General features: G+C 34.8%; 1 protein-coding gene across 1 annotated transcript in view; it reads right to left on the bottom strand.

Annotated features, from left to right (window-relative positions):
- Positions 1 to 13,593, bottom strand: part of LOC132553613 (doublecortin domain-containing protein 2-like) — an 80,339-nt gene that overhangs the window by 44,473 nt on the left and 22,273 nt on the right. Inside the window, exon 2 of the mRNA XM_060217871.1 lies at positions 10,834 to 10,894. Within this exon, the coding sequence (XP_060073854.1) occupies positions 10,834 to 10,894 (61 nt within the window). The remainder of the gene's footprint in view (positions 1 to 10,833; positions 10,895 to 13,593) is intronic.

The following is a 13,593-nucleotide window of genomic DNA, read 5'->3' as shown; positions in this document are numbered from 1 at the left end:
AAAATCCAAGATGGCCACCTGTCTGCCATCTTGAATTCGAATCAGTCCAAAAAAGGTACAATGCACAACTAGGGACCAAGGGGAAACTGCATATGAAATTTGAGAAAGATCCATCCAGTACTTTCCAGGAAATAGCAGTAACAAACTTTTACTTCCAAAAAAAACTTTGAATCAGTCCAAAAAAGGTACAATGCACAACTAGGGACCAAGGGGAACCTGCAAATGAAATTTGATAAAGATCCATCCAGTACTTTTCCAGAAGTAGCGGTAACAAGAATTGTTTACGGACGGACGGGCGGACGGACGGACGACAGACGATGGACCACGGATGCAGGGTGATTTGAATAACCCACCATCTATTAGATGGTGGGCTAAAAATAAAAGTATGTCTGTCATACAGGCGATGAGCTAAGACGCCTTCATCTATAATTAACATTTAAGTCCCTAGTGTAGGTAATACATACATGTATACATTCTAACATTGTATATAAATGACATGGAGGTCAAAGATTTCTGTCCTTCCAATCAATGAGAGCTCTTCAATGCTTGTTTTTCATCCATTATTGGTAGGTTCTTTGATGAAATATTATCCTTTTTCAAGACATTTAAAATATTCACAAAACGAAAAAAATAATTGAAAATGGAAATCATACTTTGAAGATAAAAAAAAAAATGCTTATTGAACCATGCCTGGGTCATAGAACATCAACTTTATCAATCATAACCAATAGCAACACACCTTTATAACAAATCCATCTCAAATGAAGCTAAAAATAATTCCCAACAACTTGCTTGTTTGATTGCATTGAGTAAACAACTCAAAACTGCTAGTGACCCTTATAGATAAACGAGACGATTACCCCTCCTTACACAAAAGAGTTCCAAGTCATTCAATGTTTATCTTTTATCCAATAGCATTCATAACAGTGCCAATGTATATATCTCTTTATAACATGGAGAAAAGAAAAGCCCCTTATGTTAATCCACCCATTTTTATTATAAGCCAAATGTGTATACACACCGTGTTCCTGTACACAGCTATCCACTCTATAACACACAATGCAAGACTGTCAGAACATTGGCTAAGGATTCCTGAAGTGTTTTTCTCGCCAAATGTGCATCTAGCAGAGCACCTGGGGAGGCCTGTTTATAGATATTTTTCCTTGTAAAGACACGGCTACAAGCCTATCAATTACTGTGATCAGTATGTATTTATTTATGAATTGACTGCTTGAGTGAAACAAACAACTGCACAATCCAAGCATCTTCAAGTTAAAAATCCATCCTATTTTATTTTGGTAAATTAAAGATGAACTGAATATCTTTAAAATTTTTATTAAAACGATATACAAGATACATGTTATTTTATTTCGTCTGTATTTACACAATTAGCTATTTCCAAAACAATGTCATTCTTAAGATGTTTGAAAGTGCTCTCTTTAACACTGCAAATTTCAGGAGCACGAGGAGCATGATAAATTCTTTGCAGTATGCAGGTCCATATCAACAATGTGAACAATTATAAAGATCCTGAAGAAGCCCTATCACATATATATCTCAGAATTGGTATTGAAAGAAATGATATATGCTACTTTATAAACAGTTAAGGATATATGGTACCTTATACCTTCAGACTGGGGTTACAGTTAAGGATATATGCTACCTTATACCTTCAGATTGGTGTTACAGTTAAGGATATATTTTACCTTATACATTCAGACTGGTGTTACATTTAAGGATATATGCTACCTTATACCTTCAGACTGGAGTTACAGTTAAGGATATATGCTACCTTATACCTTCAGACTGGTGTTACAGTTAAGGATATATGTTACCTTATACCTTCAGACTGGAGTTACAGTTAAGGAAGTATGCTACCTTATAACTTCAGACTGGTGTTACAGTTAAGGATATAACTTGGACCTGGTGTTAGAGTTCAGAATATATGCTACCTTATACCTTCATACTGGAGTTACAGTTAAGGATATATGCTACCTTATACATTCAGACTGGTGTTACAGTTAAGGATATAACTTGGACCTGGTGTTAGAGTTCAGAATATATGCTACCTTATACCTTCATACTGAAGTTACAGTTAAGGAAGTATGCCACCTTATAACTTGGACCTGGTGTTAGAGTTCAGAATATATGCTACCTTATACCTTCATACTGGAGTTACAGTTAAGGATATATGCTACCTTATACCTTCAGACTGGTGTTACAGTTAAGGATATATGTTACCTTATACCTTCATACTGGAGTTACAGTTAAGGAAGTATGCTACCTTATAACTTCAGACTGGTGTTACAGGTAAGGATATAACTTGGACCTGGTGTTAGAGTTCAGAATATATGCTACCTTATACCTTCATACTGGAGTTACAGTTAAGGATATATGCTACCTTATAACTTCAGACTGGTGTTACAGTTAAGGATATAACTTGGACCTGGTGTTAGAGTTCAGAATATATGCTACCTTATACCTTCATACTGGAGTTACAGTTAAGGAAGTATGCCACCTTATAACTTGGACCTGGTGTTAGAGTTGAGAATATATGTTACCTTATACCTTCAGACTGGTGTTACAGTTAAGGATATAACTTGGACCTGGTGTTAGAGTTCAGAATATATGCTACCTTATACCTTCATACTGGAGTTACAGTTAAGGAAGTATGCCACCTTATAACTTGGACCTCGTGTTAGAGTTGAGAATATATGTTACCTTATACCTTCAGACTGGTGTTACAGTTAAGGATATATGTTACCTTATACCTTCAGACTGGTGTTACAGTTAAGGATATATGTTACCTTATAACTTCAGACTGGTGTTACAGTTAAGGATATAACTTGAACCTGGTGTTAGAGTTCAGAATATATGCTACCTTATACCTTCATACTGGAGTTACAGTTAAGGATATATGCTACCTTATAACTTCAGACTGGTGTTACAGTTAAGGATATAACTTGAACCTGGTGTTAGAGTTCAGAATATATGCTACCTTATACCTTCATACTGGAGTTACAGTTAAGGAAGTATGCTACCTTATAACTTGGACCTGGTGTTACCGTTAAGGATATATGCTACCTTATACCTTCAGACTGGTGTTACATTTAAGGAAGTATGCTACCTTATAACTTGGACCTGGTGTTACAGTTAAGGAAGTATGCTACCTTATAACTTGGACCTGGTGTTAGAGTTAAGAATATATGCTGACTTCCAGATTTTTGTTATTTTCTAACTTAGAAGATAATACACATGTTTGTTACATTTAAGGACATTTACTAAATACGCTTAATTTACAAGAGTTTAGAATAACAGTTACATATTATAAATGATACCTGTAATCTGTGTTTATCAAAATGTTTGTAAACTGCCAAATTCATTATAGATGAAATTTTTTAATCAATATTATTATTACAGATGTACTACCGACTTAAATGTCACTTAATGAAAACTGCCGTAACTTTTTTTATATAGGAGGCTCATATAATGCAATAATGTAGCATATACCCTTAAAACAAATCAGAAAATGAATCCTATTGAGTCCCTGTAATAATCATCAGCCTAAAACACTTCCCTTAAGTGTATAGTGTGACCTTGGACGTCCACTTATGCCAGATCAGAGACACTCTGCTATCAACCAAAGACACTTTCAAAGGAACAGTATTTGAAAACAAACAGTTTCATAGAGATTAAAGGCTTCTAGCTGGTGACATAAGTGTCAATTTTGTTTATATTCACTACAATGATAGGGTTGCTATGACAAACACCAAAATCTACGGTATAATTACCAATTCCAAAATCTATTTATTTCATTTAATTTTAATTTTAATAACATTGAAATTTTCTTTCTTAAATATGATTCAAATAATTTCTTGTGGGAGGGACTTAATCAGAAAAGATTTATTTCTTTAATAAAATCATGTACGAACGAGAAGAAAACCATCAGTGTTTTTCTGATGCCTTTTTTCTCTTACTACAGAAGGAAGGGGACAGGGTGGAATCTTCATCAATTCTTTTAACACATTTTCTTTTGTTAACTTCATTTTTGAAACAATAAACTCAATTTAAAATCCATTTAAAAGCTTTGCTGAGACAATATTATAGAATTACTGGAAAATACTCAGAGATAAATTACATGAAGCACTTGATCAACACGACCATGTTAAATGTTTATTTAACAGAAATGCCCTCTAATTGATTCCTGATTTACAATGTATGTACCTGTCCACAGGTATGAAGTGTTTGTTTACCTGATACAGGTAAGACCTGTTTGTTCCGCATTACATTATAAATAGTTTGTGATATATGAATACCTTTTGGAGAATTTTCCAGAGAAATTTTCAGGTGATTTAAATACCATTAGTTATCACAACCACTATAGCAATACAGACCTCCAGTGAGTTATTCCTGAAGTGTGAACAGAGCCACTAAATCATCAACAAATGAGGATACTTGAAAATAAAGATTTTAGACCACTTTAGCAGCAAAATTCACAACAATGATATATACTCTTTACAGCTACATACAACACTACAATCTAGGATACTCTCTCAGATTTTATAGTATTATACAATGTAGGATACTCTCTCAGACTACCTAGTACTATACAATGTAGGAAACTCTCTCAGACTATATAGTACTATACAATGTAGGATACTCTCTCAGACTACCTAGTACTGTACAATGTAGGATACTCTCTCAGACAATTACTATACAATGTAGGATACATCTCTCAGACTATACAGAATTATACAATGTAGGATATTCTCTCAGATTATATAGTACCATACAATGTAGGATAATCTCTCAGACTATATAGTACCATACAATGTAGGATAATCTCTCAGACTATATAGTACCCTACAATGTAGGATAATCTCTCAGACTATATAGTAGTATACAATGTAGGATACTCTCTCAGACTATATAGTACTATACAATGTAGGATACATCTCTCAGACTATATAGTACCATACAATGTAGGATACTCTCTCAGACTACCTAGTACTATACAATGTAGGATACTCTCTCAGACTATATAGTACTTTACAATGTAGGATACTCTCTCAGACTACCTAGTACTGTCAATGTAGGGTATTCTCTCAGACTATATAGTACCATACAATATAGGATAATCTCTCAGACTATATAGTACTATACAATGTAGGATACTCTCTCAGACTATATAGTACCCTACAATGTAGGATACTCTCTCAGACTATATAGTAGTATACAATGTAGGATACTCTCTCAGACTATATAGTACTATACAATGTAGGATACTCTCTCAAACTAGTATTGTACAATGTAGGATACTCTCTCAGACTACCTAGTACTATACAATGTAGGATACTCTCTCAGACTATATAGTACTTTACAATGTAGGATATTCTCTCAGACTATATAGTACTATACAATGTAGGATACTCTCTCAGACTATATAGTACTATACAATATAGGATACTCTCTCAGACAATTACTACACAATGTAGGATACTCTCTCAGACTACCTAGTACTGTACAATGTAGGATACTCTCTCAGACTAGTACTGTACAATGTAGGATACTCTCTCAGACAATTACTATACAATGTAGGATATTCTCTCAGACAATTACTATACAATGTAGGATACTCTCTCAGACTATATAGTACTTTACAATGTAGGATACTCTCTCAGACTATATAGTACTTTACAATGTAGGATACTCTCTCAGACTACCTAGTACTATACAATGTAGGATACTCTCTCAGACTAACTAGTACTATACAATGTAGGATACATCTCTCAGACTATACAGAACTATACAATGTAGAATACTCTCTCAGACTATATAGTACCATACAATGTAGGATACTCTCTCAGACTATATAGTACTATACAATATAGAATACTCTCTCAGACTAGTACTATACAATATAGGATACTCTCTCAGACTATATAGTACTATACAATATAGAATACTCTCTCAGACTAGTACTATACAATATAGGATACTCTCTCACTACTTTTTCATGTAGTGTATTCATTTAGGAGTAATTTTTGAGAGTAACGTTCTGAAATTATTTCTAAATGCTGATTTTACTTAGGTTCACTACAAGCAGGACAGGAATATTCCAGTATATATAAAGGTATATTTGTCCCTTAACTTTATCTTAGATAGTATATACAGACAAGTTATGACAAAGTATGTCATACAGTACAACAATACATTGTATGTCTCTTAGGTGTATAAGTAGAACAGAACCAAACAGATAATCATCAATCAGAACAACTGCCACTTAATCAATATAATATGTAAATGAGCTCAGGTGTGTTCTGTGGTTACCAGGTGTAATATTGAAATAGCTGTTAAGACAACAGAGATATGTTGGGTTTGATCATCACAGTAATAACAAGGGTAATATCTTATATCTACAGTATATATATTATGACTAAGCTCTATAAAGAATGAGAAATTCCTAAAGTCAACAAGTAGAAGATGCCAGTCTTTGGGTCAGTTGTGACATTGTCCTGCTAAAAGAATATATCCCTGTCTCCAATGATAAACAACATTTAGCTATCAGGTGTATATAGACAGTAAAGAGGGCCCATGTTATCGTTAATGTGGTATAGCAGTGCTAGTAAATTGTAGTATTAGATGGGTGTTAGTGAGGTGTAGTACAGGACTACAGCATTGGTAGTGTTAGTGGGGTGCAGTACAGGACTACAGCATTGGTAGTGTTAGTGAGGTGTAGTACAGGACTACAGCATTGGTAGACTGTAGTGTTAGTGGGGTGTAGTACAGGACTACAGTATTGGTAGACTGTAGTGTTAGTGGGGTGTAGTACAGGACTACAGCATTGGTAGACTGTAGTGTTAGTGGGGTGTAGTACAGGACTACAGTATTGGTAGACTGTAGTGTTAGTGGGGTGTAGTACAGGACTACAGTATTAGTAGTGTTAGTGGGGTGTAGTACAGGACTACAGTATTGGTAGACTGTAGTGTTAGTGGGGTGTAGTACAGGACTACAGTTTTGGTTGTGTTAGTGGGGTGTAGTACAGGACTACAGTATTGGTAGACTGTAGTGTTAGTGGGGTGTAGTACAGGACTACAGCATTAGTAGTGTTAGTGGGGTGTACATTAGTTGGTTGTGTTAGTGGGGTGTAGTACAGGACTACAGTTTTGGTAGTGTTAGTGGGGTGTAGTACAGGACTTCAGTTTTGGTTGTGTTAGTGGGGTGTAGTACAGGACTACAGTTTTGGTTGTGTTAGTGGGGTGTAGTACAGGACTACAGTTTTGGTTGTGTTAGTGGGGTGTAGTACAGGACTACAGTTTTGGTAGTGTTAGTGGGGTGTAGTACAGGACTACAGCATTAGTAGTGTTAGTGGGGTGTAGTACAGGACTTCAGTTTTGGTTGTGTTAGTGGGGTGTAGTACAGGACTACAGTTTTGGTTGTGTTAGTGGGGTGTAGTACAGGACTACAGTTTTGGTAGTGTTAGTGGGGTGTAGTACAGGACTACAGCATTAGTAGTGTTAGTGGGGTGTAGTACAGGACTACAGTTTTGGTAGTGTTAGTGGGGTGTAGTACAGGACTTCAGTTTTGGCAGAGTATTAGTGGAGAGTAGGACAGAGAGAATTATTCTCTGATTGCATGTTCAAATTCATTAATATGTGAAAATGTACATGAAAATAGTTGATGAAGTCACTTGAAATAATGACCTTATGATCAGTCAGTCAAAACCTTCCTTTCAGATTATAATATTTTTGGTAGAAACACCACACCTAACTAGCATTATATATGTTTTGTGACTTCTCAGTTCCCATTTGCTATGTATTTGAAGAAATTATTATACAGGCATGCAAACCAGAATTATGACTTGGTATTCACACGACTCCTTCTGACAAAGCTTACTTTAAACACATCAGGTATTTCAAAGCTCACAGCATTTGTTAACCTGGAATCTCTGTGTACCGTTAAGACTCATTACAAGTCTCTGTACATTAACGGTTGTATTTGGATCATCTCCAATCTTTACTCCCCTAACAAACACGCTGTAAAACCTGGTATAGAGAACCCAATAGCTGTGTACAACATATATGATATGGTAAACCTTCCTACAAACAAGTACTACTTATACAGCAATTACAATACTGTTCCACTTGAGTGAACACATACAACACCAGAAAGGTAGAAACATTTTAAGTGATCGAGCATGCAAGAGTTTTAACTTAATGTAAAACAATATGAAATACTATATATTTTATCTGTAAGACACTTTCGTCATCATTTCTGATTAAATAAGAATCGTCTAACAGAATGACTTGTCACCTTATACTTAACCTAAAATATTACAATTCATTGGTATACCCAGTATTTGGTTTATACAGTACAATACTGGCCTGGAATCAGACATCTTGTAACCACTCTCCTAGTGTGATAGGTCTACCTATACTTCCTTTATATAAATACCACCTCACTTGTAATCAATATGATCAGGAGAGATGAACATGACGGGACATTGTGATCAGACTATAATAAGGTGAATATGACGGGACATCGTGACCAGACTATAATAAGATGAACATGATGGGACATTGTGATCAGACTATAATAAGGTGAACATGATGGGACATTGTGATCAGACTATAATAAGGTGAACATGATGGGACATCATGATCAGACTATAATAAGATGAACATGATGGGACATTGTGATCAGACTATAATAAGGTGAACATGATGGGACATTGTGATCAGACTATAATAAGGTGAACATGATGGGACATCATGATCAGACTATAATAAGGTGAACATGATCAGATCAACATGACGGACATCATGATCACACTATAATAAGGTGATGATCATGATCAGACTATAATAAGGTTAACATGATAGGACATTGTGATCAGATCAACATGACGGGACACTGTGATCAGACTATAATAAGGTGAACATGATGGGACATCATGATCAGACTATAATAAGGTGAACATGATGGGACATCATGATCAGACTATAATAAGATGAACATGATGGGACATTGTGATCAGACTATAATAAGGTGAACATGACGGGACATCAGACTATAATAAGGTGAACATGACGGGACATTGTGATCAGACTATAATAAGATGAACATGACGGGACATTGTGATCAGACTATAATAAGATGAACATGATGGGACATTGTGATCAGACTATAATAAGGTGAACATGATGGGACATCATGATCACACTATAATAAGATGAACATGATGGGACATTGTGATCAGACTATAATAAGGTGAACATGATGGGACATTGTGATAAGACTATAATAAGTTGAACATGACGGGACACTGTGATCAGACTACAATAAGGTGAACATGTTGGGACATTGTGATCAGACTATAATAAGTTGAACATGACGGGACACTGTGATCAGACTATAATAAGGTGAACATGACGGGACATTGTGATCAGACTATAATAAGATGAACATGATGGGACATCATGATCAGACTACAATAAGGTGAACATGACGGGACATTGTGATCAGACTATAATAAGTTGAACATGACGGGACATTGTGATCAGACTATAATAAGTTGAACATGACGGGACACTGTGATCAGACTATAATAAGGTGAACATGACGGGACATTGTGATTAGACTATAATAAGATGAACATGATGGGACATCATGATCAGACTACAATAAGGTGAACATGACGGGACATTGTGATCAGACTATAATAAGGTGAACATGTTGGGACATTGTGTCAGACTATAATAAGGTGAACATGATGGGACATTGTGACCAGACTATAATAAGGTGAACATAATGGGACATTGTGTCAGACTATAAGGTGACCATGACGGGACATTATGATAAACCATATTTTCTGTAACCAAAGAAGACACTTTCATATCCATATTACGATACAACTTACACACAAGTAAGACACCTGTAAGACACATGTCAACTGTCTCTCCATCTTTGTTAAATAGACATCATAAATCTCTTATCTAAGATATAAGACGGTAAGACAATAGTCTGTCAGATTTGTATATAACAGGTCCTTAAGAAACAGTCTAACTTAAAAACATATTTGTGGTTTACATGTCAGGAGGATGGGTGTGTGTTGGTTGGACAGACAATGATTTAAACACTGATGTAGAAACTTTGATTGATATAATTCCACTACATAGGCTAAGAGATCTCAGCCAACACTATGCACTGCAACTTAAATTCTCTTCAATAATGCTGAAATTAATATGTATAGCTGGTCTACCAAGCAAAAGGGTGTTGGATACTAAATAATCTTTCTCCCTGTGTTGAGATTCCCTCATACACAAGGCTGTGAATGTTTCTTTTTCTCAGACAACGTTTACATGTATTGTGGTGTTGAACTTTTTCTTTACTGACAGAAATGTGATGTGATCACATTGTTGATGTGGTGTCATACAATTTAAATGTTTTGACTAAAGAATTCCCTGTTTCTGAATATTTCACATCTGAAAGATGTTCATATACAGTCTAGAGACACCTCAATCTGTGGTTTAAATCTTTTCATTTAGGTATGAAGTTTTGCCCAGTTCTAAACTTTAAAGATTTTAGCCCATGGTCTGAATCTTAAAATCTTGGTTGTATAGATAATAAAACCAGGCTACCTAAAGTGATGATGTGACCATTTTGTGACTTAGGATATCTTGTAAATAAATTAATGTACATTGTAATCTATCTTTTCACTAGAACATTGGAAAGATATCTCACACAGGAAAATGAAAAGACAAATATGGAATAAGAAATAATCCCTATCCAATGTTGAATCAATGAAAAGAATGTTGTTAAAATCATACTTACATTATTTCTACTCTGTCTTTGTCCTTTACGAGGTGTTTTGTAAGATGGGATGTTTTGATAGCTGAAAAAGAACACAAAATTTAATGAGTGAATAGAATAAAAACAAGATTAGCTGAGAGGTAAGACAGCCCTGGGCATGTGTCACATATTGGGTATGAAGTCTTATAAAATATAATGTATTTTGGTTTCTAACTCAAAGTCAGGGAATTGACTTACTACAGAAACAGGAAAATAATTTGCTGAAAATGTATCAAACAGAAGTACGGTATTGGTAAGCATATTACCAAGTATGGACCTCTGGATCTGCTATTTTATAAATGGGATCCTTCTCAGATTAATTGTAGTCCTTCAGTATATTTTTAACAGCATATGTTTGAAAATATGGCTTCCTTTTTAATTTCCATGACAACTGAAACGACTTCAACACAAGTGTCGGGCATATTGCCTGATGTACATATGATCGACAATTAATGAATTCTAGATAACAACTTTTCTTTAGTATTCTATCTCATCCAAATGGCTCTTTGAACTGTAAATATTCAAAGGAAATATCAATGTTTTTGATGATGTCACAAACCGCTATGGCAACATCCCTTACTACACTTACACCATAGCGATACCACAGTTAGCGGTACATTTTTTCAAAATGTGATAATTTCACTTATAATACATATGTTATCACATCTGGATCATTGATCAAATATTTATCAATATTACAATATGTTTTTGGATACAAAAAATAAAAACACAGTAAGGATGTAGTATATATTATCAAATTTCCCATTGTTCTCTAGTTCAAGTATCAGAAAAATGAATCATGGTAATTGTCCTTTGAATATTTAAATACAGGTAAATCCTACAGAAAGAATTAGTTCTGCAACCCCAATCAATGCTAATTAAGGAAGTCTTACAAACAAGGTGCATCACCAATGATATTGCATTTCAGTACTTTATCATTGACAATATACCACCTTTCGTTCCATACTTTAATTTCATCATTTCCTACTTGGTACATGTCTCATACACACTAATGTAATCGACATAGATCGCCCCCGACATCACGGTGGCATTTCTGAAATTAGCTATGTGACAGGAATATTGAACAACATTAAAATGACAACACCAAATTTTGTGAAGTGCAACCTCTAAATGACATAAACGTAAAACCAAATCTATGTTACTGAGTAGAGCATTATCCATTCAAAACATTCATTGCATCAGGAGAGTTTTCATTATATTTTGATTAAAAAGAAAATAATGATAAACCAAAGGATGAGGCAATAATTGTATTGAAAATGGGATATAATCAATTAATGAATTAATAAAATTATTCCAGTGGACAGAATTCTGATTGGTGGATTTATTCTGTGTACTGTCAACATAGCTGCTTCCATATTCCACCAAGGCTACAAGTCTGCACATTTGAAAAATCAACATCAGTATTAATAATATGAATGGAGCTCTTTTGTGTTACTTGTACTCAAACGACAAAAAAAATTGAAACGTTTTTCCTATTGTAATGGCGACAAATGAAAAATACGATTATTTGACTCTTGTCTACCCGTACATGAAAATTGTTGCATCACCAAAATGAAGTTGTTAATTTGATAATGTAACTTTACCTTCAGGGAGCATTTTTTACACACATTCAGAGATCCCAGAAGAAACCTTTGTACTCATCATTGTACATCTTTATTTGTTATAAGTACAATCCTTTCTTTTCTTTTCTCTTTTTTTCCCGTCTACAGTGTATTTGCTCTTAATTCTATGAAATTTGAGAATATTTCAGTTCTTCAGTGAAAGAATTTATTGATAGATAGAAAAGAAGGCCTGAAGGAAGATTAGAGGTGATATATAGATGTAAAAGGAAATGGGTGATTCAAACACAGGAGCCCTAAACAACATTTAAGGTGGTCACTTTAAAAGTATGCAGTAGTTCAATTTAAGTCAAAAATGAATGTGACCACTATTGGACTAATATTGACCACCTGACACATCAGTGAAGCAATAAATCTAAACAATGAAATCTGAAGAAAGAATCATCCAGATCTCCTTGTCCTACTGCCTCAGATCATGGGCTACAAAAATCTGTAATGATTCAATCAGTTAAGAAAGATTAATAAAAATCTGTAATTCTTCGAAAGTGTCACTTGAGTAAGTACTCTGATGTTTCCTGTGGTACCTTGGAGCACTTCACCGATATACCGTTATAACAATGTCTCTGAACTGCTACACAGTACCCATTAATGTCACAGCAAAGACAAAGGTGGAAGTACACCTGTCAAGGATACTCTATAAATATTTCCGAGACCTGTTACTCTTTAAAACTTCTCTATCTGATGACATTTATCAATACAAATATATCAGCAACTTTTTTTGTGCCCAAGACTCCCTTTCAATCTCCCCAAGACCTCTAAATCTGCCGGAGATTCCGAAATCTTTCCAAGACCCTCAAATCTGCCAAAAACCCTGGTTATCTCCCCAATACCCCCAAATATGGAAAACCTCATACTCTCGAGACATCTTGAGAACTCTAATCTACTCCAAACCCCTTTATCTGCCCTTGATCCCCATATCTCCCTGACAAGGTCCCCGGCTAAATAAAGAGTTGCTATGGAGATATGTGAGTGAACATATTATAATTCTTTGTGATAACATTCTATACTGTCTTAATAATTGTCAACAATGTCAGATTGAAACATAAGAAAAAATATGTCAAAAATCTTTTTTTATCTGTTTTTCTACTGCATTATGGAGAAG

Source organism: Ylistrum balloti, unplaced genomic scaffold (assembly GCF_031769215.1).
Source record: "Ylistrum balloti isolate Yb309-2 unplaced genomic scaffold, AGI_CSIRO_Ybal_v1 Utg370340, whole genome shotgun sequence".
Lineage (NCBI taxonomy): Eukaryota > Metazoa > Mollusca > Bivalvia > Pectinida > Pectinidae > Ylistrum > Ylistrum balloti.
This window is presented reverse-complemented; position numbering and strand designations above follow the sequence as displayed.